At 47.8% G+C, this 27,754-nt stretch overlaps 1 protein-coding gene, 3 non-coding genes and 1 pseudogene across 5 annotated transcripts; 1 reads left to right on the top strand and 4 right to left on the bottom strand.

Annotated features, from left to right (window-relative positions):
- Positions 1–7,443: 7,443 nt before the first annotated feature.
- Positions 7,444–8,258, bottom strand: LOC105709931 (small ribosomal subunit protein uS5-like; annotated as a pseudogene).
- Positions 8,259–10,045: 1,787 nt separating this feature from the next.
- LOC135276292 (U4 spliceosomal RNA) lies at positions 10,046–10,186 on the bottom strand. Its single transcript, XR_010343861.1, has one exon. It is a non-coding gene; the product is annotated as a U4 spliceosomal RNA (small nuclear RNA).
- A 625-nt stretch (positions 10,187–10,811) lies between these two features.
- Positions 10,812–10,952, bottom strand: LOC135276294 (U4 spliceosomal RNA). Its single transcript, XR_010343863.1, has one exon. It is a non-coding gene; the product is annotated as a U4 spliceosomal RNA (small nuclear RNA).
- A 3,958-nt stretch (positions 10,953–14,910) lies between these two features.
- On the top strand, positions 14,911–26,564 carry SIRT4 (sirtuin 4). Of its 2 annotated transcripts, none has more exons than XM_064379485.1 (4): positions 14,911–14,968; positions 16,796–17,020; positions 25,161–25,455; positions 26,205–26,564. In XM_064379485.1, the coding sequence occupies exons 2-4, from the start codon at positions 16,797–16,799 to the stop codon at positions 26,355–26,357; spliced, it is 672 nt and encodes a 223-aa protein (XP_064235555.1). In that variant the 5' UTR covers positions 14,911–14,968; position 16,796; the 3' UTR covers positions 26,358–26,564. The 2 variants fall into 2 exon arrangements, with proteins under 2 accessions (XP_064235555.1, XP_064235554.1); XM_064379484.1 differs by having other exon boundaries at positions 16,796–17,293.
- Positions 26,553–26,659, bottom strand: LOC135276312 (U6 spliceosomal RNA). The gene has a single exon (XR_010343880.1). It is a non-coding gene; the product is annotated as a U6 spliceosomal RNA (small nuclear RNA).
- Positions 26,660–27,754: the final 1,095 nt, after the last annotated feature.

The following is a 27,754-nucleotide window of genomic DNA, read 5'->3' as shown; positions in this document are numbered from 1 at the left end:
AAAGCTCCTCAGGTGGCTTTCATAGGCACACAGCCAAGGTGGAGACCTACTGACCTCTGAGATAGGATCAGAACTCTCTTTTTTTGTTTTGTTTTGTTTTTTGAGAGGGAGTCTTGCTCTTGTTGCCCAGGCTGAAGTGCAATGGTGTGATCTCAGCTCACTGCAACCTCCACCTCTCGTGTTCAATTGATTCTCCTGCCTCAGCCTCCCAAGTAGCTAGGATTACAGGCACCCGCCACCATGCCTGGCTAATTTTTGTATTTTTAGTAGAGACGGGGTTTCACCATGTTAGTCAGGCTGGTCTAGAACTCCTGACCTCAGGCGATCTGCCTGCCTCGGCCTCCCAATGTGCTGGGATTACAGGCGTGAGCCACGGCTCCTGGCCTTTTTTTTTTTCTCCCATCCAGGGACACTGAGGCCCAAGAGGGTAGGTGAGTGGCCTATCATCATGCAAGCAGAGAATAACAAAGCAAGGTCTTGAACCCAACTAGTCTGGCTTCAAAGTTTCATGAGGAAAAAAAAAATCAGTTGGCCTCAGTTAATATCCCCAGCCACAGAGAAACTGTAGAGCTTAGAGCCAGCTCTGTTCTGAGACAGACACTGAGGGCCCCTTGGGCATGGGATATTTTTAACCCAGAAGCTGGTGATTCTTGCAAACATTCTGCAATGCCTTGGACACTGAGCAGATGGTTTAGGGGCCTGTGGACCCTTTCCCTGCTGAGATAGTCCTTGTAGTGGGGCTTTTCCATCCCCTGGAGCCAGTGGGTGGGAGGGTGGAGGGGTTGGCCTCATGGCGGGTAGGGTAGGTGGCTAATGTATCCAAGGATATTCCCACACTTGGTGGAGGGGGAGAAGGTGAGTTCTGGATGAGTCCAGATTCCCCCTCCCTCCGAGACATTTTGTCTCACACACCTCGGCCCCTTCTCCCCGCTCCCCACCTGGAAAATGGCTGGAAGACAAACCTAGGTTGAAGCTGGATTGTACAAGCAGGGGTGCAGGAGAATGGGGGCATGCTCACCCTCCCACTTCTTCCCCTCCCTGACCCGTGACAGCCCCGTGAAAGCTACAGAACAGGGCTGGGCACAGTGGCTCACGCCTGTAATCCTAGCACTTTGGGAGGCAAAGGTGGGTGGATCACTATGTCAGGAGTTAGAGACCAGCCTGACCAACATAGTAAAACCCTATCTCTACAAAAAATACAAAAATTAGCCGGTGTGTTGGCACATGCCTGTAATCCAAGCTACTCAGGAGGCTGAGACAGGAGAATTGTTTGAGCCTGGGAGGTCAAGGCTATAGTGAACTGAGATCACACCACTACACTCCAGCCTTGGTAACAGAGCAAGCCCCTATCTCAAGAAGAAAAGAAAAGAGCGTAGGGCGCAGTGGCTCATCCCTGTAATCCCAGCACTTTGGGAGGCCGAGGCGGGTGGATCACGAGGTCAAGAGATCGAGACCATCCTGGTCAACATGGTGAAACCCCGTCTCTACTAAAAATACAAAAAATTAGCTGGGCATGGTGGCGCATGCCTGTAATCCCAGCTACTCAGGAGGCTGAGGCAGGAGAATTGCCTGAACCCAGGAGGCGGAGGTTGCGGTGAGCCGAGATCGCACCATTGCACTCCAGCCTGGGTAACAAGAGTGAAACTCCGTCTCGAAAAAAAAAAGAAAAGAAAGAAGAAAGAGAGAGAGAGACAGAGAGAAAGGGAAAGAGAAAGGGAGAGAAAGAGAGAGAAAGAAGGCCATGCTCTGTGGCTTACGCCTGTAATCCTAGCTCTTCGGGAGGCAGAGGCAGGAGGATAGCTTGAGCCCAGGAGTTCAAGACCTGCCTGGGCAATATAGCGAGACCTCATTCTCCACAAAAAGGAAAAAAACAGAAAAGACCAAAAAAAAAATAAGCATAACTCCCCTCAAAGAGAGAAAGAGAGAAGGAAGGAAGGAAGGAGGGAGGGAAGGAAGGGAGAGAGGAAGAGAAGGAAGGAAAGAGATTTCCCTCCCAAAATACGCCAAGAGTAAGCAAAGATGATGTAGCGTCAAGCGTATTCATTACAGCATTGCTTATGGGAAAAACTGGAAACAATTCACATGCGCATTAATGGGGGATTGGTAACCTTGGCAGGTCACATTCATATGGGACAGAGGGGAATTAGGTGCTGGCATGGCAATTGTGTCCACAATGTATTGTTTAGCAGAAAGAAAAAGGAAGTGATAGAACTGTATGTAGAGGCCGGGCGCGGTGGCTCAAGCCTGTAATCCCAGCACTTTGGGAGGCCGAGGCGGGTGGATCATGAGGTCAAGAGATCAAGACCATCCTGGTCAACATGGTGAAACCCCGTCTCTATTAATACAAAAAATTAGCTGGGCATGGTGGCGCGTGCCTGTAATCCCAGCTACTCAGGAGGCTGAGGCAGGAGAATTGCCTGAACCCAGGAGGTGGAGGTTGCGGTGAGCCGAGATCGCGCCATTGCACTCCAGCCTGGGTAACAAGAGCGAAACTCCGTCTCAAAAAAAAAAAAAAAAAAGAACTGTATGTAGAGCGTAATCCAATTTTTGTTAATAATTGTGTTGACCTATGAGTAGAACATTTTGGAGGAATAATCTCACCTACCTGTGGCTAACCCCTTGGAGTCGAGGTGAGATTATTGTGGGAGTGTTTGTCACTGTTTCATGTGTATATCTGAATTTTATATACGAACATGCAGTAATTTTGTATCCAGAAAAAAGAATTTAGGTTGCAAAACAGAAAACAGTAATATGTAAAAATCACATGGAACCCTCCCTCCCCTCCTTGCCCTGAAAAATAAAGCAAAAAAAAAAGGATCCACTTTAATATGGTTAATTTTATGTTACGTAAATTTTGCCTCAATTTTTTTGTTTGCTTTTTCATTGTAGGGGGTTTTGAGACAGTGCTGGAAATAGATGTTGGAAATAGATGCTCGGTGCCGCAAAGAAAATTAGCCCTGAGACAAAGGATCTTTCAGCAATGAAATTTTTACTTCCTGGACTGCAGGAAGGGTACTTTCACTAGCCATCTTGCCATGAGAGTACAAAGAATAAAGCAACACACACAAATGTATCCCTTACACATTTGGGGTCGTCCTTACCGCTATGTCTGATCTCTGTTGGCTGAAGCCAGACCTCACAATCTAAACTAAAACCCGACCGGCTAACAACTTAAAACTTTAAAAGCAATGGAGAGCTGGGACATGCCTGGGAGCACGTCCAGCACGGATATCTTGGTTAAAGTACAAAGACATAGAATGTACTACGTGCCTGTAAGCCTGGCATGTCTAACAGCTACATTGGATGGGGCTTAACAAAGAGTTATTAGCACACTTATTCTTTAACAAGAAATGAAACTTTAAAAAGGAACTTTTCTACTTCCCACAGAGTCTCACTCTGTTGCCCAGGCTGGAGTGCAGTGGCACCATCTCGGCTCACTGCAACCTCCGAGACCTCCTAGGCTCCAGCAACCCTCGTGCCTCTGCCTCCTGAGCAGCTGTGATTACAGGCACTTACCAGCATGCCAGCTAATTTTTAAATTTTTCCAGGCACGATGGCTCATGCCTGTAATCTCAGCACTTTGGGAGGCCAAGGCAGGTGGATAGCTTGAGCCCAGGAGTTAGAGACTAGCTTGAGCAATATGTAAAACCCACTTCTCTACAAAAAAAAAAAGAAAAAGAAAAAGAAAAAAAGAAATAAAATTAGTCAAGTGTGGTGCCACATGCCTGTAGTTCCATCTACTCAGGAGGCTGAGGTGGGAGGATCACTTGAGCCTGGGAGGTGGAGGTTACAGTGAGCTGAGATTGCACCACTGCACTCCAGCTGAGGTGACAGAGCAAGACGCTGCTGTCTCCAAAACAGTGACAACGACAACAATAAAAAGAGTCTCATTTTTTTTTTTGTCTCACCAGGTGTGGTGACTCACGTCTATAATCCCAGCACTTTGGGAGGCTGAGGCAGGCGGGTCTCCTGAGGTCGGAGTTTGAGACCAGCCTGATCAACATGGAGAAACCCCGTCTCTACTAAAAATACAAAATTAGCCGGCGTGGTGGTGGGCTCCTGTAATCCCAGTACTCTGGAGGCTGAGGCAGTAGAATCGCTTGAACCTGGGAGGCGGAGGTTGCGGTGAGCTGAGATGGAAGCCATTGCATTCCAGCCTGGGCAACAAGAGTGAAACTCCGTTCCCTCCCCCCACCAAAAAAAGACAGGGGTGTCACAATGTTGCCCAGGCTGGTCTTGAACTCCTGGGCTCAAGAGATCCTCCTGCCTTGGCCTCCCAAAGTGCTGGGATTACAGGCGTGAGCCATCATTCTCGGCCAAGAACCCATCTCTAATAAAAAATATATAGTAAACAGTAAGTCAAGTTTTCCTCTAGAGTGTGATGATGCTAATGAGACAGTGCTACAGTTCTCTTGCTGTTCAAGCTGTGGACCCTGGACCAGCACCTGGGAACTTGTAGAAATGCAGAATCTTAGGCTCCATCCCAGACCTCCTGGATCAGAATCTCTATGAATGGGGATTCGATCTGTGTCTTAAGAAATTCTCAAGCTTATTTTCATGCATGTCAAAATTTAAGAAATTGTTGTTGTTTGATCTTGAAAGGACATGCACTATTCTTTTCATGTTATTTCTAAGTTTTTGATTTTTTGAGACCGAGTCTCGCTCTGTCACTGAGGCTGGAGTGCAATGGTATGGTCTGAGCTCACTGCAACCTCCACCTCCTGGGTTCGTTCAAGCAATTCTCCTGCCTCACCCTCCCAAGTAGCTGGGATTACAGGCACCTGCCACCACACCTGGCTAATTTTTTTTGTATTTTTAGTAGAGAAGAGGTTTCACCATGTTGGCTAGGCTTGTCTCAAACTCCTGACCTCATGACTCGCCTGCCTTGACCTTCCAAAGTGCTGGGATTACAGGCATGAGCCACTATGCCCGGCCATTTTTTTTTTCTTTTGAGATGGAGTCTCACTTACCTTCAAGTCTTCACTTGCCTTCTCATCCCTACCCTGGTCCTTTAACTGTCAGTGCATTGTAAATTCCTCTCCAAAGTTTTGTTTCGTTTTTTTTTGTTTGTTTGTTTGTTTGCTGGAGACAGCGTCATAGCTCACTGCAGCCTCTACCTCTCCAGCTCAAGCAATCCTCCCACCTCAGCCTCCCAAGTAGCTGGGACTACAGACACTTGCCACCATGCCCGGCTAATTTTTGAATTTTTTGTAGAGACTGGGTTTCCTCATGTTGTCCAGGCTGGTCTGAAATTCCTGGGCTCAGGTGATCCGCCCACCTCAACCTCTCAAAGTGCTGGGACTGCAGGTGTAAGCCACGGTGCCCAGCCTCCAAAGTGACTTTGCAAACATATGCCTCCAAGAGTGAAAGCAAAGTATGAGTTCCTGTTCCCAGGCTGGGCACGGTGGCTCATGCCTGTAATCCCAGCACTTTGGGAGGCAGAGGCCGGCTGATCACGAGGTCAGGAGATCGAGACCACCCTGGCTAACACGGTGAATCCCCATTGCTACTAAAAATACAAAAGGGCCGGGCGTGGTGGCTCACGCCTGTAATCCCAGCACTTTGGGAGGCCGAGGTGGGTGGATCAGGAGGTCAAGAAATCGAGACCATCCTGGTCAACATGGTGAAACCCTGTCTCTACTAAAAATACAAAAAATTAGCTGAGCATGGTGGCGTGTGCCTGTAATCCCAGCTACTCAGGAGGCTGAGGCAGGAGAATTGTCTGAACGCAGGAGGCGGAGGTTGCGGTGAGCCGAGATCGCGCCATTGCACTCCAGCCTGGGTAACAAGAGCGAAACTCCGTCTCAAAAAAAAAAAAAAAAAAAAAAAAAAATCAGCCAGCATGGTGGCATGCGCCTGTAGTCCTAGCTACTCAGGAGGCTGAGGCAGGAGAATCGCTTGAACTTGGGAGGCAGAGGTTGCAGTGAGCCGAGATCGTGCCTCTGCACTCCAGCCTGGGCAACAGAGCAATACTACACAGAAAGAAGAAAGAAAGAGAGAGAAAGAAAGAAAAGAAAAGAAAAGAAAAAGAAGGCAGTGGATTGAGAACCCGGCTCTGAGGATTGCTTGAGCCTAGGAGTTTGAGGCTGCAGTGAGCTTTGACTGCACCATTACACTCCAGCTGTGTAGTGCAAGTGAGTGGAGTGACAGATTGAGACCCCGTATCTAAAGAAAAAAAAGGGGGAACTCAGCTCTATTGAATTCCAACCTGATGCTAGGTAAATGGAGAGAATTATGATGTTTAGACTCCCAGGGCATCATGTGCCTTTCTGATCAATGTAAAATTTGCCATGGGTGGGAGTACTCATCTTTTATTTCCTCCATGCTTGAAGTGACACCCAGATGGGCCATCTCAGCAACCAATTGAGACCGAGAAATGACTGGAGCGTATTTTTAGACTTAGTTAAGGCTTCTTTTTTTAAAATGTAATTTAATTTTTTTATTATTATTATTCTTTATTTTTATTTATTTATTTTTTTGAGACGGAGTTTTGCTCTTGTTACCCAGGCTGGAGTGCAATGGTGCGATCTCGGCTCACCGCAACCTCCGCCTCCTGGGTTCAGGCAATTCTCCTGCCTCAGCCTCCTGAGTAGCTGGGATTACAGGCATGCACCACCATGCCCAGCTAATTTTTTGTATTTTTAGTAGAGACGGGTTTTCACCATGTTGACCAGGATGGTCTCGAGCTCTTGACCTCGTGATCCACCCGCCTCGGCCTCCCAAAGTGCTGGGATTACAGGCGTGAGCCACCGCGCCCGGCCTTATTATTATTATTCTTATTTTTAAGACGGGGTTTCACCATGTTGGTCAGGCTGGTGTTGAACTCCCGACCTCAGGTGATCCACCTGCCTTGGCCTCCAAAGTGCCTGGATTACAGGCGTGAGCCACCACACCCGGCTAGTTAAGGGTTCTTGATAGTTCAGCTTCCAGGCAGCACACACCAGTTCCTCTTGCAGTTCCCATCGTCAGCTTGGGGTCTCCAGGATGCCTCTTTGAGTTGTTCTAAGTCCCTCTTTCCATCACTTTTGCTCAGTTCTGACACACTGGTCCTCAGAAACCTACCCTGGGTTCCAGAGAACTGACGTTAATTTATCTTACTCAGGGATGATACAATTTCCTTCCCTTCTCTTCTCTCTTCCCTTCCCTTTTCTCTTTTCTTCAGACTGTCTCTGTCACCCAGGCTGGAGTGCATTGGCACAATCTCGGCTCACTGCAACCTCTGCCTCCTAGGTTCAAGTGATTCTTGTGCCTCAGCCTCCTGAGTAGCTGGGATTACAGATGTGTGCCACCGTGCCCAGCTACGTTTTATATTTTTAGTAGAGATGGGGTTTCTTTCTTCTTTTCTTTTCAGGGTTAATTTGCTTTATTTTTCTTGTATAAAAACCCTATGTTTAGGATAGCTCTGTAATTTTATGAGTTAAAAAAAACGAACAAACAAAAAACCTATGCTGTAGCCACAGCTGGAGCCTGGGTTCTCTGCACTGAGACTCTGGTGTGGGTCTTGAGGAGGTAGTCAGTGAATTCCTGATAGGGAGACTTTGTGAATACAGTCTCTTTCCAGAGGTCGGGGGTCAGGTAGCTGTAGGTCTTAGAGATAGCATGAAAGGTGGCCTTGGCGAAGTTGCCCAGGGTGGCAGTGCAGCCCCTGGCTGAGGTGTAGCAGTAGACACCAGCCATCATGAGCAGCATCTTGGGCACAGGCAAGCATCTTGGGCACAGCGTCCCCTGGGCGCGGGGATGAGGCACACTAGCACAGAGCCACAGCGGCCTGTCACCTTGCAAGGGACAGTGTGGGGCTTGCCGATCTTGTTCCCCCAGTAGCCTCTGTGCACGGGGACAATGGAGAGCTTGGCCAGGATGATGTCCCCACGGATGGCAGTGGCCACCTCCTTGGAACACTTAACACCCAGACCGACGTGGCCATTGTAGTCCCCAATGGCAACAAATGCCTTGAACCTGGTGCACTGGCCACCCGGGTCTGCTTCTGCACTGACATAATCTTCAAAACCTCGTCCTTGAGAGACACCCCCAGGAAAAAGTCAATGATCTCAGATTCCTTGATGGGCAGGAAGAAGAGATAGATCTCCTCCAGGGACTTTATCTTCATGTCCTTGACCAAGCAGCCCAGCTTGGTGACAGGCATCCACTCCTTATCCTCAGCCTTGCCTCCGCGAGCTCTGCGGCCTTGCCTGGCCCCGGATGCCACTGCTGAAACCTCCGCAGAAGCCACTGAGGTTCCCCATCCAAGGGCCACTGGGGCCTCCGGTCCCCTCCCCACCCCTGCCACACTGCACTAGCGTCATCCACCATTTGGTGTTTTCTCGGAGAAGAAGGAGACGGGGTTTCATCATGTTGGCCAGGCTGGACTCAAACTCCTGACCTCGTGATCCATCCGCCTTGGCCTCTCAAAGTGCTGGGATTACAGGCTTGAGCCACTGCACCTGGCCAGGAATTTTTTCTTTTCTTTTTTTCTTCTTTCTTTCTTTCTTTCTTTTTTTTTTTTTTTTGATGAAGTCTTACCCTGTCGCCCAGGCTGGAGTGCAATGGTCTGATCTCAGCTGATTGCAACCTCCGTCTCCCAGGTTCAAGGGATCCTCCTGCCTCAGCCTCCCAAGTAGCTGGGATTACAGGCACTCACCACCACACCCAGCTAATTTTTTGTATCTTTAGTAGAGACAGGGTTTCACCAGGTTGGCCAGGCTGTTCTTGATCTCCTGATCTCGTGATCCGTCCACCTCAGCCTCCCAAAGAGCTGGGATTACAAGGCGTGAGCCACCGTGCCCGGCCTTTTTTTTTTTTTTTTTTTTTTTGATACAGAGTCTCACTCTGTCACCCAGGCTGGAGTGCAGGGGTGCGCGATTTCAGCTCACTGCAATCTCCACCTCCATGTCTCCAGACTGTGAGGTCCTTGAACTGGGGACTGAGTCTAACTTGCCACTAGAGTTGTATTTCCCAGCATGGCCTTCGATCCTGTAGGTATTGTTGCCACCCTTCTTGCTACAGAATGGAGGAGTGTTTGACCGGTGGTGTCCTAAGCAGGTCTAGCTGGATCCACCATGCCCAGGGTTATGACTCCTGAGGACCTCTGTCCATGGACAGCCCAGGTCTTCCTGGGAAGAAATTGGTGTAGTGGAAACAAGTACAACACTAGGGGCAAGAGGACCTGCTATCAGCCCCAGCTCTGCCAGGGACTCCACAAGTAGGACCTAAACAAGTCTCCTGTGCCCTTTTCCCTCTTAGTCGCTTTAAAAGGAAGACTGGGCTGGGCATGGTGGCTCACGCCTGTAATCCAAGCACTTTGGAGGCCAAGGTGGGAGGATCACCTGAGGTCGAGAGTTCAAGATCAGCCTGACCAACATGGTGAAACCCCATCTTAAAAGAAGAAAAAATTATTTTTTTAAAAAATAAATAAAAGGAAGACTTTGGACCGGGCTTGGTGGCCCACGCCTGTAATCCCAACACTGCGAGGTTGAGGCAGGTGGATCACGTGAGGTCAGTTCGAGACCAGCCTGCCCAAGAAGGCAAAACCCAGTCTCTACTAAAAATACAAAAACGAGCCGGGGGTGGTGGCGCAGGCCTGTAAATTCCAGCTACTCCGGAGGCTGAGACAGAATGGCTTGAACCAGGGAGGAAGAGGTTGCAGTGAGCCGAGATCGTGATCGTGCCACTGCACTGCAGCCTGGGTAACAGCGAAATCTCCGTCTCAAAAAAAAAAAAGACTTTGAATGTGTTAATTTCAGAGTACCCTTTCCCTTTATGGGAATCTGTGACCTTCAGTGACAAACGAGGTGGATCGGCTTCACTTGCTAGATGCATGTCGATAAAGATCAGTGATGACTGGGAACCCAATTCCCAAACAGCACGTCCTACATGTTGAAAAACGTGGCACAGTACTCACAAAAAAACTCAAAACACTCAATTTCTAATGAAAACGGAAGAAAGAACTAAATTTTACCAAAATATAGTTTCAAAAACAGGAACACAACTCAACCTGAAATAAATTCACAAGTTTCCATAAGCTTTCTTTAAACTTATAATAATTCAGTCTCCGTAGAGACTGTCAAAAATTGCCAATGCCGACTATATTTCAAGTCGTCATGGCGGGGTATTGGGAAAAGTTTTCAATTAGCAATAATCGCGCCTCGGATAAACCTCATTGGCTACGATACTGCCACTGCGCAAAGCTAAACAAACGCGAGCCACACACCGCTCCCCGACGGATGATGACTCTTATTTCATTGAGGGTGAGTGCCTGCCAGCGCGTCCGTAGATACGACGTCTTCCCACTCCACCGACTGTATTTAAGGCCCATCCGCGTGGGAGATTTCTTGTTGTTGGAACATCTCGTGTCGAACATTCAGATTTGGGAAACTGTAAGAACATTCGCTTGGGACGCTGGGGAATCTTATGCAAATCAACGTGACGTCACAGAGATGACAGGGTTGAGACTCGAATTTTGAGCGAGAGTAGGCGGTGAGAAAAGTGAGCCGGGGGGCACAGAGGAACAAACTGTTCGAGGGTGCAGAAACACCAGGCAGGGAGAGCGGGGAAAAATCTTAAAACGTCTCTGACAAAATCAGAATGGAGAACACAGCGCGAGACCAAGAAAATAGAACGAACAGCTGGCTGATAAGAAACTTCACCACAATATCGTCCTATGTAAGCAGATAACACGGCAACAGCAACTAGCACCTACCTAAAACCGCAAAGCGCTTGCTTACCCGGAGAGGAACAGCAACTAAGCAAGTTACCGGTTGTTATACTAGGAGAAATCCTGCGGATAGTCTTACTTTTTGTACAAAAAAATTCAGTCTCCGTGGAGACCGTCAAAAATTGCCAGTGCCGACTGTATTGCAAGTCGTCATGGCGGGGTATTGGGAAAAGTTTTCAATTAGCAATAATCGCGCCTCGGATAAACCTCATTGGCTACGATACTGCCACTGCGCAAAGCTGAAATGTTCCACCCAATGCCCATCACTCCCAATAAGCCTGCTTCCTATTTCACAAAGCTGAGTTTAGGGCCCATGGAAAAATCTTCAATTATTGTTTGTTTGAAAAGTATGCCCTCATAAGAATACGTTTTTGAACTACGTAGGTAGTTTCTACATATTTGTTGCTAATTTCACTTAACTAGGTTTTGGCGGATATGAAGCAAAGCATTATGGGAGGAACATGCTAATAGACTTAATTCAGAGATTGCACAGGGCTGTTGAGAGAAAAGGGATTTAAGTCAGGGTTCTGTTCACTTGGCTCCAGATTCAGTGTAACTGACTTCTCCAAAGACAATTATTGTTTTGTCTTTTTTTTTTTACTTGTGGCAAAGTAAACATACAATGTACCATTTTAACCTTTAAGTGTAAATTCACCGGCATGGAATATATATTCTCATTGTGCAACCATCACCACCACTGATCTCCAGAACTTTATATTCCATGCCCAAGGGTGGAAACTGGGACTGTATCCATTAAACTCTTACCCCCTGTTCCCTTCTCCTCCCAGCCCGTGGCAACCTCTTTTCGACTTTGTATCTCTATGAGTCTGTAGGTACTTTATATATATATATATAAATGGAATCATACAATATCTGACCTTTGGGGTCACTCTTATTTCATTTAGAATAATGTTTTTAAGGTTCATCCATGTTGCAGCATGTCAGGATTTCATTACTTTTATGGCTGAATAATATTTCATTGTATGAGATTTTGTTTACCTTTTTTTTTTTTTTTCATATGGAGTTTTTGCTCTTGTTGCCTAGGCTGGAGTGCACTGGCGCGATGTCGGCTCACTGCGATCCCGGCTCACTGCAACCTCTGTCTCTCGGATTCAAGCGATTCGCCTGCCTCAGTCTCCCAAGTAGCTGGGATTACCTGCCTAATTTCTTTGTGTTTTTAGTAGACACGATTTCACAAGGTTGGCCAGCCTGGCCTCAAACTCCTGACCTCAGGTGATCTGCCAACGTCGGCCTCCCAAAGTGCTGGGATTACAAGTGTGAGCCACCGTAACTGGCTCATTCATTCATTTTTTTTTTTCCTTTGAGATGAAGTTTCACTCCTGTTGCCTAGGTAATGCTGCTATTGGTGTGCACAGGCATCAGTTTAAGTTCCTGTTTGCTATTCCTTGGGGCATATACCTAGAAGTCAAATCGCTGGATCATATGTTAATTCAAAAGAATTTTCTTGGCTGGGCGCGGAGGCTCACGCCTGTAATCCCAGCACTTTGGGAGGCTGAGGCAGGCAGATCACCCCGTCTCTACTAATACAAAAAATTAGCTGGACATGGTGGCGCGTGCCTGTAATCCCAGCTACTCAGGAGGCTGAGGCAGGAGAATTGCCTGAACCCAGGAGGCGGAGGTTGCGATGAGCCGATATCGCGCCATTGCACTCCAGCCTGGGTAACGATCGAAATTCCGTCTCCAAAAAAAAAAAAAAATTAGCTGGGCGTGGTGGCGTGAGCCTGTAGTCCCAGCTACTGGGGAGGCTGAGGCAGGGGAATCACTTGAACCCATGAGGCGGAGGTTGCAGTGAGCTGAGGCGAGATTGCACCACTGCACTGTAGCCTGGCGACAGAGCAACACTCCATTTCTACAAAAAAAAAAAAAAAAAAAGGAATTAAAGTGGCTGGGCACAGTGGATCACACCTGTAATCCCAGCACTTTGGGAGGCTGAGGCAGGTGTATTACCTGAGGTCAGGAGTTCAAAACCGGCCTGGCCAACATGATGAAACCCCATCTCTACTAAAAGTATAAAAATTAGCTGGGTGTGGTGGCAGGTGCCTATAATCCCAGCTACTCCAGAGGCTGAGGCAGGAGAATAGCTTCAGCCAAGGAGGGGGAGGTTTCAGTGAGCCAAGATGGAGCCACTGCACTCTGTCTCAAATTAAAAAAGAAAAAAAGAATTAAAGTTAGTTTTACTTACAAGTCTTACTGAGGATTATAGACCAAGGGCTATTGAGTGGGAGCAGTCCCATCAGACCGGTCCAACACAGAATTTCAGCCTACTTACATACAAGTGGTAAGTGTTCAGTACCTGCGAAATCACATTAAACTTGCTTGAAAGTTACATTAAAGCACAATCACATCAAGGTTTGGGTGCAAGAGCATATCTGGTTATAGGTTACAGAGATATCATTGCTAACCCCATCAGACATTATCTTGTGCAGAAAAGGCAAGGACCGGGGTCATTTATCTTTCAATGAATATAGCAACTTAGGGAAGAGACATGGAGGGCCGTGTGCTCTATCCTGTCTTGTCTTCAAAGCATCTTTCTGGAACGCTGCATGTTGTCACAGAGTCAGGGGATTTGTGAAAGGATTCTGGCAAGTCGATAAGAAGGCCAGGCGTGGTGCACACACCTGTAATCCCAGCACTTTGGGATGCCAAGGCGACAGCTTTCCTTGAGTTCAGGAGTTTGAGGGCTGCCTCGACCTCCTGAGCAAAAAGTGCCTCCCACCTGAGTAGCTGGGACTAGAGGCACGCACAGCCACACCCAGCTAATTCAATTTTTTTGTAGTGATCGGGTCTCACTATTTTGCCCAGCCTGCTCTTGAACTTTTTGGGCTCAAGTGATCCTCCTGTCCTGGCCTCCCAAAGTGTTGGGATTACAGGATGCGAGCCACTGGGCCTGGCCCAGTTCATCTTAAAATGGGGGAAGGGAATCCTTAGGTGGTCTTCAAGGCCCTTGCTAGCTGCCATCTTTATGTCCAAAAACACTCATAAATTTACTGACATCTTATTTAGGTTATGCCGTAGAGCAGCAGCGGTTCTGTTGTCTACACATTAGGGACAATTAGGAAATTCGTAGATCAGAATCACTGGGAGTGAGATGCAGGCATTGTGCTGATTAACTTAATAAAAAACCAAGATGATAAATAAAATTGGAGAATCCAAGCAAGTTAAGTACATTAGTCCATGTATAATATATTTGGCTTCATATTAACTGCAAAAACATCACTTTTTCAGATATTTATAAACGTATTTCTTCACAAGTTTAAGGTATTTTATCAAAAGCAGAGAACCTGATTCTGTCATTGTGAATGAAAAGGATCATGAACACTGACATTTAGAATGAGTCAAATCTAGGCCGGGCACAGTGGCTCAGGCTTGTTATCCCAGCTCTTTGGGAGGTGGAGGCCAGCGGATCACTTGAGTGATCAGGACTTTGAGACCAGCATGGCTAACATGGTGAAACTCTGTCTACTAAAGACACAAAAACTTAAAAAAAAAAAAAAGTCAAATCTAGATCCATGATTAATGATGTGCTTATTTCTCATTGCATGTCTGTACCAAAACGTCTCATGTGGGTAAAGCATAGATAGGCACAGAGAAAAGAAAAAAAGACAAAAAATAAGAAAAAAGATGACCGGGCGCGGTGGCTCACGCCTGTAATGCCAGCACTTTGGGAGGGCCAGGCGGGCAGATCACCTGAGGTCAGGAGTTCAAGACCAGCCTGGGGAACATGGCAAAACCCCCGTCTCTACCAAAAATACAAAAAAAAAAAATTGACCGGGTGTGGTGGCGGGCACCTGTAATCCCAGCTACTCGGGAGGCTTAAGCAGGAGAATTGCTTGAACCCGGGAGGGGGGTGGGTGCGGTGAGCCGAGATCGCACCACTGCACTCCAACCTGGGCGACAAGAGCAAAACTCCCTCTCAAAAAAAAAAGAGAAAGAAAAGAAAAAAATCATATGTACATTATAAATATATACATCTACCATGTGCCTACAAAAATTGAAAACAAAATAAAACAAAAAAATCCATGATTAAAAGCTTTTATAAGGGAGAACTTCTGACCAGAAAGAGCCGACAGGAGGCGATCCTGGACGATCTGGGGCCGTCAATTGCGAGACGCGGAGGATTGTGGGACTCGTAGTTTTTCTCGCATCACTTAAGCTTTCTGGACTACATGTCCCAAAATGCAAGTGTAATCAGGCAATCCCACTGTGGGTTGTGAGGTGGTCCCGGAACTGTGAGAGGTAAGTGTGTTCTGTGAGGGCTGCGGGTTTCTGAAGTTGTGGATTTCCTGTGAGGTTGCCCTTGGGGGGACCTGGAAGAGAGCAGCTGTTCCACTGAAGGACGTTTTCAGCCGGGTTTCTCTGGCCCTTTGGTCTCAGGAAACCAGACTGTGCGTTTGTTTAGCTGTTCACGTGTTGCTGTGGAATGTCAAGGAGAAAGCGGGGTCCTGATCTCAAATCTGGAAAGCCAAGCATAAAATAATGTTTACATACGGGGTGCCTGTCACCAGAGGATTTGTGCATTTTATCAAATAATATGTCAAAGTCTTTTTTTTTTTTTTAGACGGAGTCTTGCTTCTTTTCCCAGGCTGTAGTGCAATGGCGCGATCTCGGCTCACTGCAACCTCTGCCTCCCGGGTTCAAGCAATTATCTTGCCTCAGCCTCCCCAGTAGCTGGGATTACAGGCACGTGCCACCACGTCTGGCTAATTTTTTTTTTTTTTAGTAGAGATGGGGTTTCTCCATGTTGGCCAGGGTGATCTCGTACTCCTGACCTCAAATGATCCACTTGCCTTGGCCTCCCAGAGTGCTAGGATTACATGCGTGAGCCACCGCGCCCAGCCCTCTATTTTTACAGCTAGAAAAGCTGACTGGCAAGGGATCTTGCCTCTCTGCTGTGTCCAAGTAGCAGAGTTTGCAGGGGAGGGTAAACTAAAATGATAAGGGTGAAATGAAAAAATAAAAGGAAGCCAGGCACGGTGGCTCACGCCTATAATCCCAGCACTTTGGGAGGCTGGGGCGGGCAGATGACCTGAGTTCGGGAGTTTGAGACCAGCCTGACCAACATGGAGAAGCCCCGTCTCTACTAAAAATACAAAATCAGCGGGGCGTGGTGGCACATTCCTGTAATCCCAGCTACTTGGGAGGCTGAGGCAGGAGAATTGCTTGAACCCGGGAGACAGAGGTTGAGATGAGCCAAGATCGAGCCATTGCATTCCAGCCTGGGCAACAAGAGCAAAACATCGTCTCAAAAAAAATAAAAAGAAAAGAAAAGAAAAAAGAACAAATAAAAGGAGTGTGTGTGTGCTTAATTACATGAACAAAATCAAAACCCTGAAGGGTATAAAAGGCCGTTGGATTGCAAACCCCAGCCGGCAGTGCTTGAAAGTCTCCATTGGGTTATTTGTGCCAGCAAGTCCTCCTTTGGACACTGAAAAGGACTTCATCAAAACCTGACCTACTAGGGTCAGGCTCCGAGACTCACGCCTGTAATCCCAGCCCTTTGGGATGCTGAGGCAGGTGGATCACTAAAGCTCAGAAGTTCGAGACCAGCCTGGCCAACATGGTGAAACCCCGTCTCTACTAAAAGTACAAAAATTAGCCAGGCATGGTGGTGCTTGCCTATAGTCCCAGCTACTCGGGAGGCTGAGGCAGGAGAATTACTTGAACCCGGGAGGTGGAGGGTACAGACTCTGTCTCAAAAAAAAACCCAAAAAACCATGGCCTGGCGCAGTGGCTTATTCCTATAATCCTAGCACTTTGGGAGACCGAGTCAGGCAGATCACCTGAGGTCAGGAGATCAAGACCAGCCTGGCCAACATGGTGAAAGTCCGTCTCTACTAAAATACAGAAAAATTAGCTAGGTGTGGTGGTGCACACCTGTAATCCCACTATTTGGGAGGCTGATGCAAGAGAATTGCTTGAACCCAGGAGGTGGAGGTTGCAGTGAGCTGTGATTGCACCACTGCAATCCAGCCTGGGCGACAGAGGGAGAGCTGTCTCAAAAAAAAAAAGAGAGAGAGAGGGAAAAAAACACCCGTTTCTCATATGAGGTTTCTTTTTCTCTAGAATGAAGATGAGCTTTGGGTTGACTTTCAGGTCAGCAAAAGGCCGTGGGATTGCAAACCCCAGCCGGCAGTGCTCAAAAGGCTCCACTGGGTTATTTGTGCCAGCAAGTCCTCCTTTGGATCCTGAGAAGGTCAAAGAGTTACAGCGCTTCATCACCCTTTCCAAGAGACTCCTCGTGATGACTGGGGCAGGAATCTCCACTGAGTCAGGAATACCAGACTACAGGTCAGAAAACGTGGGGCTTTATGCCCGCACTGACCGCAGGCCCATCCAACATAGCGATTTTGTCCGAAGTGCCCGAATCCGCCAGCGGTACTGGGCAAGAAGCTTTGTGGGCTGGCCTCAGTTCTCCTCCCACCAGCCTAACCCTGCACACTGGGCTTTGAGCACCTGGGAGAAACTTGGAAAGCTGTACTGGTTGGTGACCCAAAATGTGGATGCCCTGCACACCAAGGCAGGGAGTCGGCGCTTGACAGAGCTCCACGGATGCATGCACAGGTGCAGGAGGTGTAGACAGTTTGAACGCAAACACATGTGTTGTTTTGGGAGAGGAGGGACCTTGGCTGACTTGATCACCACAGTCTTAGACCTTGAGAAAGGATTTCAGAGCAAGTTGTTTATTTTGGAGTTGACTCCTGTCAATTCATTGACGGAGTGGGGACATAAAACAGGAAAGAGAGGAAAGCCAAGAAAGGGTGTGTTAATGAGTGGGTTACTGCTTTGGGCACTGGGGTTCAGTCCTGTGAGGACCCTCCAACTGTCTAGGACATGCTGAGGATTGTCTCATTGAAACTTGAGGGCTGGGGCTGGGTGCTGTGGCTTACGCCTGTAATCCCAGCACTTTGGGAGTCTGAGGCGGGCAGATCACTTGAGCTCAGGAGTGCTAGACCAGCTTCAGCCAACATGGTGAAACCCCGTTACTACTAAAAATATAAAAATTAGCCGGGTGTGGTGGCACACGCCTGTAATCCCAGCTACTTGGGAGGCTGAGGCAGGAAAATCCCCTGAACCTGGGAAGCAGAAGTTGCAGTGAGCCAAGATCACACCACTGCACTCCAGTATGGGTGACAGAGAAGACTCCATCTCAAAAAAAAAGGAAAGGAAAGGAAAGAAAAAAAGAAGTTGAGAGCTGTGCACGATGACTCCTGCCTGTAATCCTAGCTGAGGCAGGAAGATTGCTTGAGGCCAAGAGTTCAGGACCAACCTGGCCAACATAGTGAGATGCCGTCTTTTTTATTTTTATTTTTTTTTCTTTTTCTTGGCAGGCTCAAAACAGAGATCCTGTCTCTATAAAAATAAAGTAAATAAAATAATGGGTTTTTTTTTTTGAGACAGAATCTCTCTCTGTCACCTAAGCTAGAGTGCACTGGTGTGATCTCAGCTCACTGCAACCTCTGCCTCCTGGGTTCAAGCAGTTCTCCTGCCTCAGCCTCCCAATTAGCTGGGACTATAGCCACCATACCCAGCTAACTTTTGTATTTTTAGTAGAGACAGGGTTTTACCATATTGGCCAGGCTGGTCTCAAACTCCTGACTTTGTGATCCATCTATCTTAACTTCCCAAAGTGCTGGGATTACAGCCGTAAGCCACCACACCCAGGCTTTTTTTAAAAAGAAAGTTGAGGCCAGGTATGGTGGCTTATGGCTGTAAACCCAGCACTTTGGGAGACCAAGGCCGGCAGATTACCTGAGGTCAGGAGTTCAAGACCAGCCTGGTCAACATGGCAAAACCCCATCTGTACTAAAAATACAAAAATTGGCTGGGTGTGGTGGCACACACCTCTAATCCCAGCTACTCAGGAGGCTGAGGCAAGAGAATTGCTCCAACCTGGGAGGTAGAGGTTGCAGTGAGCGGAGATCATGCCACTGCACTCCAGCCTGGGCGACAGAGTGAGACTCTGTCTCAAAAAAAAAAGAAAGAAAGAAAGTTGAGCAAGCTAGGGTGATTTTTTCTTTTTTCTTTTTTTTCTTTGTGTGTGTGTGTGTGTGTGTGAGACAGAATCCAGAATCTCACTCTGTCACACAGTCTGGAGTGCAGTGGTGTGATTACAGCTCACTACAGCCTCAATCTCCTGGGCTCAAGTGATCCTTTCACCCCAGCCTCCTAAGTAACTGGGACTACAGGCAAACACCAACACACCTAGCTAATTTTTAATTTTATTTTTATTTTTTGTAGAGACAAAGTCTTACCATGTTGCCCAGGTTGGTTTCGAACTTCTGGGCTCATGTGATCCTCCTGCCTTGGCATCTGCAAGTGCTGGGATTATAGGCGTGAGCCACTGCGCTTGGCCTTGAAGCTGGGGTATTTATTCACCATCTTTCATCCCTCATTGGGCCAGGATTGCTCTAGGGGAAATAACTCCTTAACATTTTGACTCTGCTCCTCGCAAGGAGGCTTCCGTGGGCAGAGAACACCCAAGGCAAGAGAGACACAGGAAACTGCTTGTGCACCACCAGGTGCTGTGGTTCATACCTGTGATCCCAGCAACTCAGGAGGCCAAGACAGGAGGATTGCTTGAGGCCAGAAGATCAAGACCAGCCTGCGTAACACAGCCAGACTCAGTCTCTACAAAAAAATTTTTTTTTTCCGAGATGGAGTCTTGCTGTGTTGCCCAGGCTGGAGTGCAGTGGCAGGATCTTGGCTCCCTGCAACCTCCACCTCCTGGGTTCAAGCAATTCTTCTGCCTTAGCCACCCAAGTAGCTGAAAAAAATTGTTGGTTTTTTTTTTTGAGACAGTTTCGCTCTTGTTGCCTAGGCTAGAGTGCAATGGCGCAATCTTGGCTCACCGAAACCTCCACCTCCTAGATTCAAGCGATTCTCCTGCCTCAGCCTCCTGAGTAGCTGGGATTACAGGTATGAGTCACCACGTCCAGTGAATTTTGTATTTTAGTAGAAATGGGATTTCTCCGTGTTGGCCAGGCTGGTCTCAAACTCCTGACCTCAGGTTATCTGCAGGCCTCAGCCTCCCAAAATCCTGGGATTACAGTAGTGAGCCACTGCACCCAGACAAAAAATTTTTTAAGAAAGGAAACTGGGCTGGGCATGGTGGCTCATGCCTATAAATCCCAGCACTTTGGGAGGCTGAGGCAGGCGGATCACTTGAGGTCAGGAGTTCAAGACCAGCCTGACCAACACAGTGAAACCCTGTCTCTACTAAAAAAATACAAAAAATTACCTGAGTGTGGTGGTGCACTCATGTAGTCCCAGATACTTGGGAGACTGAGGCACGAGAATCGCTTGAACCTGGGATGTAGAGGCTGTGGTGAGCCGAGATCACGCCACTGCACTCCAGCCTGGGTGACAGAGTGAGACTCCATCTCAATTAAAAAAAAAAAAAAGAAAAGAAAGGAAACTGTTTGCAAGTGGCCTTTAGCATGTTCTGAGGAAGACATGAGCTCATCACCAATAGCATGTGCTACAAACTGCTGGTCTCCGATGCCTAGGATGCCTAGACACATAGAACACAATGTAGCCAGGCATATAGTCAGAAGTCAATAAATAATGAGGAAACAAATCCATGGGAGGGTATCATGCTCGTGGGTCTGGCAATAATTGTAGCTAATTGGAGACTATTTCTTTTTCTTTCTTTCTTTCTTTCTTTCTTTTTTTTTGAGATGGAGTCTCGCTCTGTAGCCCAGGCTGGAGTGCAGTGGCATGATCTCGGCTCACCACAACCTCTGCCTCCCAGGTTCAAGCAATTCTCATGCCTCAGTCTCCCAGGGACTACAGGAGTGCACCACCACACTTGGGTAATTTTTTGTATTTTTAGTAGAGACAGAGTATCACTGTGTTGGCCAGTCTGGTCTTGAACTCCTGACCTCGTGATCTGCCTGCCTCAGCCTCCCAAGGTGCTGGGATTACAGGCGTGAGCCACTGTGCCCAGCCTGGAGACTATTTCTTTAAGCCCCGGAGAGGCTTCTCTGAGGACTGAAATCAGTCAGCCAATGGTGAAATATTTACTGGGTGCCTAATAATGTATGGTGTACATACATTATACTGTGAAGTACAGTATAACACTATTGTGCTTCTTAGTGGTGTGGAGAGGTCAAAACCAAAGTATAGGTTGAGCGCAGTGGCTCACACCTGTAATCCCAGCATTTTGGGAGGCTGAGGGGGGTGGACAATTTGAGCTCAGGAGTTTGAGACCAGCCTGGCCAATATGGGGAAACCCAATCTCTACTAAAAGTACAAAGATTGGCTGGGCGTGGTGGTGCATACCTGTATTTTCAGCTACTCGGGAGGCTGAGGTAGGAGAATCATTTGAACATGGGTGGCAGAGGTCACACCACTGCACTCCAGCCTGGGCGACAGAAAGATATTGTCTCAAAAACAAAACAACAACAACAAAGTATAAAGCATGGTCCACGTTATAGGCAAGAACTTTGTAATATTTGGGGGTACATGAAAATAACATAATTGGCCGGGCAGGGTGGCTCACGCCTATAATCCCAGCACTTTGGGAGGCTGAGGTGGGTGGATCACCTAAGGTCAGGGGTTCAAGACCAGCCTGACCAACATAATGAAACCCCGTCTCTACTAAAAATACAAAATTAGCTGGGCATGGTGACACATGCCTATAATCCCAGCTACTCAGGAGGCTGAGACAGGAGAATCGTTTGAACCTGGGAGGCAGAGGTTGCAGTGAGCCGAAATTGCGCCATTGCACTCCGACCTGGGCAACAAGAGCGAAACTCCTTCTCAAAAACAAAACAAACAAAACCCATAATTAATGGTAAGTGACAACGCATGATTGCTAAATAGTGTGGTTCTTGATTTATATGCTGTGCATGTTCAAATACACAAATTTAGTAAAGATTGGATAATCAGTTGAGAAAGCTTTTTATTTATTTATTTATTTATTTTTTAAATAGAGACAGGGTCTTGCTGTGTTGTCTAGTCTGGTCTCAAACTCCTGAGCTCAAGCCATCCTCCTGCCTCAGTCTTCCAAAGTGTTGGGATTACAGGTGTGAGCCACCACACCTGGTCCAATAAAGCTTTTTTTTTTTTTTTTTTTGAGATGGAATTTCACTTTTGTTGCCCAGGCTGGAGTGCAATGGCAGGATCTCGACTCACTGCAACCTCTGCCTCCCGGGTTCAAGGGGTTCTCCTGCCTCAGCCTCCCGAGTAGCTGGGATTATAGGCATGTGCCACCACGCCGGGCTAATTTTGTATTTTTAGTAGAGATAGGGTTTATTCTCCAGGTTGGTCAGGCTGGTCTCAAACTCCCGACCTCAGGTGATCCGCCCACCTCAGCCTCCCAAGGTGCTGGGATTACAGACATGAGCCACGGCACCCAGCCCCAAGAAAGCTTTTATGGGCATAGGAGGTTTGAGACTAGCTCAGATTTCTCTAGGCAAAAGGGGGAAGCAGGGCTTTCCAGATGAAGGGAAATTGTAGACCCAAGAAGACTCTGGCCTGGCCTCTCTAGAGGTTTGGACCTGGAAATTATAGAAACCAGATTGTCTAGGAAAGTTAGACCCAAATCATGGTTGCATTTGAAAATCAGGCAGTGCAGCTGGGTCTGTTGTGAGACACCAAAGGGGTTTATTAGTGGTTTCAGAGCAAGAAAGCAACATGATAAAAATAGCATTTGAGGAAGGCTAGACAGGATTTAAAAGAGCACGTCAGGGAGGTCAACCTGAAGGACCTAGACTAAGAGTATCTAGGGAATTTGAGTTAATGCTGCTTATGGGTTCATTACAATAATTTTTTCATGATAAAAATCTTTTTTTAGTAATGAAAATTTCAAACATTCACAAAAGAGAATAGTAAATGAATTCTCGTATACCATCACCCAGATTCCAAGGTTTTATCAATATTTTGTCATGCCTGCTTTATCCATGCTCTCCCTGTCTCTTCTTAAGCATTTGAAAACAAATCCAGGACTTCTTGACATTTCACAGGGACCTTTTTTTTTAGATGGAGTCTCGCTCCTGTCATGCAGGCTGGAATGCAGTGGCAAGATCTCAGCTCATGGCAAACTCCACCTCCCAGGTTCAAGCAATTCCCTTTCCTCAGCCTCCTGAGTAGCTGGGATTACAGGTGTGCACCACCACGCCTGGCTAATTTTTATATTTTTAGTAGAGACGGGGTTTTGCCATGTTGGCTAGGCTGGTCTCAAACGCCTAACCTCAGGTGATCCACCAGCCTTGGCCTCCCAAAGTGCTAGGATTACAGGCGTGAGAAACCGTGCCCGGCCTTTTTTGTTTTTGAGATAGTCTCACTCTGTCACCCAGGATGGAGTGCAGTGTTGTGATCCTGGCTCATTGCAACCAACCTCCACCTCCCAGGTTCAAGCAATTCTACTGCCTCAGCTTCCCGAGTATCTGGGATTACAGGCACCCGCCACCATGCCTGGCTCATTTTTGCATTTTTAGTAGAGACAGGGTTTCACCGTGTTGGTCAGGTTGGTCTCAAACTCTTGACTTCAGGTGATCTGCCTGCCTCCTTGGCCTCCCAAAGTGCTGGGATCACAGGTATGAGCCACTGTGCCTGGCCTGGCCTTTTTTTTTTTTTTCTTTAGACAGGTTCTGGCTCTGACACCCAGTCTAGAGTGCAATGGTGCCATCATAGCTCCCTGTAACCTAGAACTCCTGGGCTCAAGGAATCCTCTGGCCTCAGCCTCCAGAGCAGCTAGGACTCTAGGCACATGCCATCACGTCCAGCTAGTTAAAAAAAACTATTTGGCTGGGTGTGGTGGCTCACACCTGAAGTCCCAGCATTTTGGGTGGCCAAGGTGGGCAGTACACGAGGTCAGGAGTTCAAGACCAGCATGACCAACATGGCGAAACCCCATCTCTAATAAAAATATAAAAATTAGTCGGGCGTGGTGGCAGGCACCTGTAATCCCAGCTGCTCTGGTGGCTGAGGCAAGAGAATTGCTTGAGCCTGGGAGGTGGAGGTTGCAGTCAGCCGAGATCATGCCATTGCACTCCAGCCGGTGACAGAGCAAGACCCTGTCTTTTTTGTTGAGACAGGGTCTTGCTATCTGCCCAAACTGGTCTGGAACTCCTGGGCTCAAGCAATTCTCTCACTTCACTCTCCCAAAGTGCTGGGATTATGAGGTGTGAGCCACCACGCCTGGCCACGGGGGGCCTTTGAAAAGAAGAAGATCAATGTAATCTGATGGCTGACTAGAACTAAAAGGAGAAAAATGAGGCTGGGTATGGTAGCTCGCACCTGTAGTCCCAGCACTTTAGGAGGCCAACGCAGGAGGATCTCTTGAGCCTAGGAGTTCAAGGTTGCAGTGAGCTATGATCATGCCACTGCACTCCAGGTATGAGCCACCACACATGGCCAAGACCCTGTCTCTTAAAAAAAAAAAAAAAAAAAGTGGCCAGGCGTGGTGGCTCACGCCTGTAATCCCAGCACTTTGGGAGGCCAAGGCAGGCGGATCACAAGGTCAGGAGTTCGAGATCAGACTGGACAATATGGCGAAACTCTGCCTCTACTAAAAATACAAAAATTAGCTGGGCGTGGTGACACGCACCTTTAATCCCAGCTACTCGGGAGGCTGAGGCAGGAGAATCGCTTGAACCTGGGAGGTGGAGGTTGCAGTGAGCCGAGATTGTGCCACTGCACTCCAACCTGGGTGACAGAGTGAGACTGTCTAAAAAAAAACCACAGACACAAACTGCTCCCCATCAGCGGCTCAAGCTTAAGCTCTGGTGATTGGTGATTAGAGAGGTGAGAAGGGAACCAGGAGACACTGTGTCCTGGAAACCAAGAAGGAGAAGCATTTTAGAGAGGATGGTAATAGACAGTGGCAAATGGAGCAGATGAACAAGGGAAAGGATAAAGGGAAAAACACAGGTTTGGGCACTAAGGAAATGGCAGGCAAGACATTTGCAGTTATGTTAAGGATATTAGTGAGCTACAGCAGAAGGTTAGGAAGGAGTGTACAGGAAGGAAACAGATGGGCCGGGTGCAGTGGCTCACGCCTGTAATCCCAGCATTTTAGGAGGCCAAGGTGGGAGGATCACTTGAGGCCAGGAGTTTGAGACCAGCCTGGGTGACATAGTGAAACACCGTCTCTACCAAAAATACAAAACTTAGCTTAGCATGGCGGTGCATGTTTGTAGTGTAGTCTGAGCTACTCAGGAGGCTGAGGTGGGAGGATAACTTGAGCACAGGAGCTCGAGGCTGCAGTGAGCTGAGATCATGCCACTGCATTCCAGCCTGGGCAACAGCCAGACCCTGTCTCCAAAAATAAAAAATAGAAAGTATGCCTAAAGCGGGGTGGGGATTGTGTGTTAGGGAAAGAAGCAGTGCCGGAAGGGCTGGAAATGGTTGGGGAGGAAACGTCTCTGGCAGCTGTGTGCCTCCCAAGGGCAGGCTGTTCAGTCGGCGTCTTCCTTGGTTCCAGGGTCCTTTGCTTGGATTGTGGGGAACAGACTCCCCGGGGCGTGCTGCAGGAGCGCTTCCAAGTCCTGAACCCCACCTGGAGTGCAGAGGCCCATGGCCTGGCTCCCGATGGTGACGTCTTTCTCTCAGAGGAGCAAGTCCGGAGCTTTCAGGTCCCATCCTGTGTTCAATGTGGAGGCCATCTGAAACCAGATGTCGTTTTCTTCGGAGACACAGTGAATCCTGACAAGGTTGATTTTGTGCACAAGCGTGTAAAGGAAGCCGACTCCCTCTTGGTGGTGGGATCATCCTTGCAGGTATCTAAGTTGGCTAGAGTGGTAACTACCCCTTGTGTGGGATTGGAAGTCCTGGAGAGACCCTCCCTGTTTGGTTTAACTTTTTCTTTTTTTTTTGAGATGGAGTCTTGCTCTCGCTCTGTCACCCAGGCTGGAGTGTAGTGGCGCAATCTCGGCTCACTGCAACCTCCACCTCCCAGGTTCAAGCGGTTCTCCAGCCTCAGCCTCCCGAGTAGCTGGGACTACAGGCACGTGCCACCATGCCCAGCTAATTTTTTGTATTTTTAGTAGAGACAGGGTTTCACCATGTTAGCCAGGATGGTCTCGATCTCCTGATCTCGTGATCTTCCTGCCTCAGCCTCCCAAAGTGCGGGGATTACAGGCTTGAGCCACTAAGCCTGGCTTTTTTTTTTTTTTTTTTTTTTTTTGAGACAGAGTCTTGCTCTGTCACCCAGGCTGGAGTGCAATGGTGCAATCTCAGCTCACTGCAACCTCCGCCTCCCAGGTTCAAGCAATTCTCTTGCCTCAGCCTCCCAAGTAACTGGGATTACAGGCACCTAGCACCACGCCTGGCTAATTTTTGTATTTTTAGTAGAGACAGGGTTTCACCATCATGGCCAGGCTAGTCTCGAACTCCTGACCTCATGATCTGCCTGCCTCGGCTTCCCAAAGTGCTGGGATTACAGGCACGAGCCACCGTGCCCAGGTGGTTTAACTTTTTCTAGATCTGGAGAACCTATACATTCTTATGTGTGTCTTTTCCCGTGCAGGTGTACTCTGGTTACAGGTTTATCCTCACTGCCCAGGAGAAGAAGCTGCCAATTGCAATACTGAACATTGGGCCCACACGGTCAGATGACTTGGCATGTCTGAAACTGAATTCTCGTTGTGGAGAGTTGCTGCCTTTGATAGACCCACACTGACTACAGCCTCATGTTCCAGGACCTGGAACAGGGACTTTCACTTGAATCTTGCTGCTAAAGGTAAATGCCTTCTCAGATAATGGATTCCAGTTCCCATTCGACAGAGTAGGGTGCACTGACAAAATACAGAAGGTTCTAGGTATCTTAATGTGTGACTATTCTTAATTAAAACTCATTTTTTAAATAAATTGTTGGCTTTATATGAAATGCTTCATGAATTTGTGTGTCATCCTTGCACAGGGGTCATGCCAATTTTCTCCATATTGTTCCAATTTAAGTATAGGTACTGCTGAAGGGATCACTAAAATTATTTTTGAGACAGGGTCTGGCTCTGTCACCCAAGCTGAAGTGCAATGGCCTGAACTTGGCTCACTGCAACTTCTGCCTCCCAAGTTCAAGCCATCCTCCCACCTCTGCCTCCCAAGTAGCTGGGACTATAGGTGTGCACCACCATGCCCAGCTAATTTTTTGTATTTTTTGTAGAGACAGGTCTCACTTTGTCACCCAGGCTGGTCCTGAACTCCTGAGCTCAAGCCATCTGCCCGCCTTAGCCTCCCAAAGTGCTAAGATTACAGGCATGAGCTACCATGCCCAGCCAAAACTATTTTTTTTTAGACAGAGTCTTGCTCTGTTGCCCAAGGCTGGAGTGCAGTGGCATGATCTTGGCTCACTGCAACCTCCGCTTCCCGGGTTCAAGTGATTCTTCTGCCTCAGCTTCCTGAGTAGCTAGGACTACAGGCACATGCCACCACACCTGGCTGATTTTTGTATTTTTAGTAGAGGTGGGGTTTCACCATATTGGCCAGGCTGGTCTCGAACTCCTGATCTTGTGATCCACCCGCCTTGCCTCCCAAAGTGCTGGGATTACAGGTGTGAGCCACCATGCCCGGCTGATAAAATGTTTGTATGTAATATTCAGCCTATATTCAAATGTCCCAGTAGTCCCAATAATTTCCTCGGTAAGTTTGTTCATGATTCAGGATCTAATCCTGGTTCAGATACTACATTTAGTTATCATGTCTCTTTAGCTGCTCTTAATCTAGGACAGTTCCTCAGACTTTGTCTTTCAGGGCATTTTGAAGAGTCCAGGTGAATTGCTTTGCAGATTGTTTGTATTTGTCTGTTTTCCCATTATTACATTCTGGATAAACATTTTTAACAGAAATGCAACATAGAGGTTGGGCATGGTGCCTGTAATGCCGCCACTTTGGGAGGCTGTGGTGGGCAGATTACTTGAGGCCAGGAGTTTGAGGCCTGACTGGCCAACATAATGAAACCCTGTCTCTACTAAAAATACAAAAATTAGCCAGGGGCAGTGGTGGTACACGCCTGTAATCCCAGCTGAAGTGGGTGGCTGAAGTGAGAGAATCGCTTGAACCTGGGAGGAAGAGGTTGCA

This window comes from Aotus nancymaae, unplaced genomic scaffold, assembly GCF_030222135.1.
Source record: "Aotus nancymaae isolate 86718 unplaced genomic scaffold, 86718_ANA_hifiasm-v0.15.2.pri h1tg000021l, whole genome shotgun sequence".
NCBI classification, from domain to species: Eukaryota; Metazoa; Chordata; class Mammalia; order Primates; family Aotidae; genus Aotus; species Aotus nancymaae.
The sequence above is the reverse complement of the archived record's forward strand: the minus strand, read 5'-3'. Positions and strand labels throughout refer to the sequence as shown.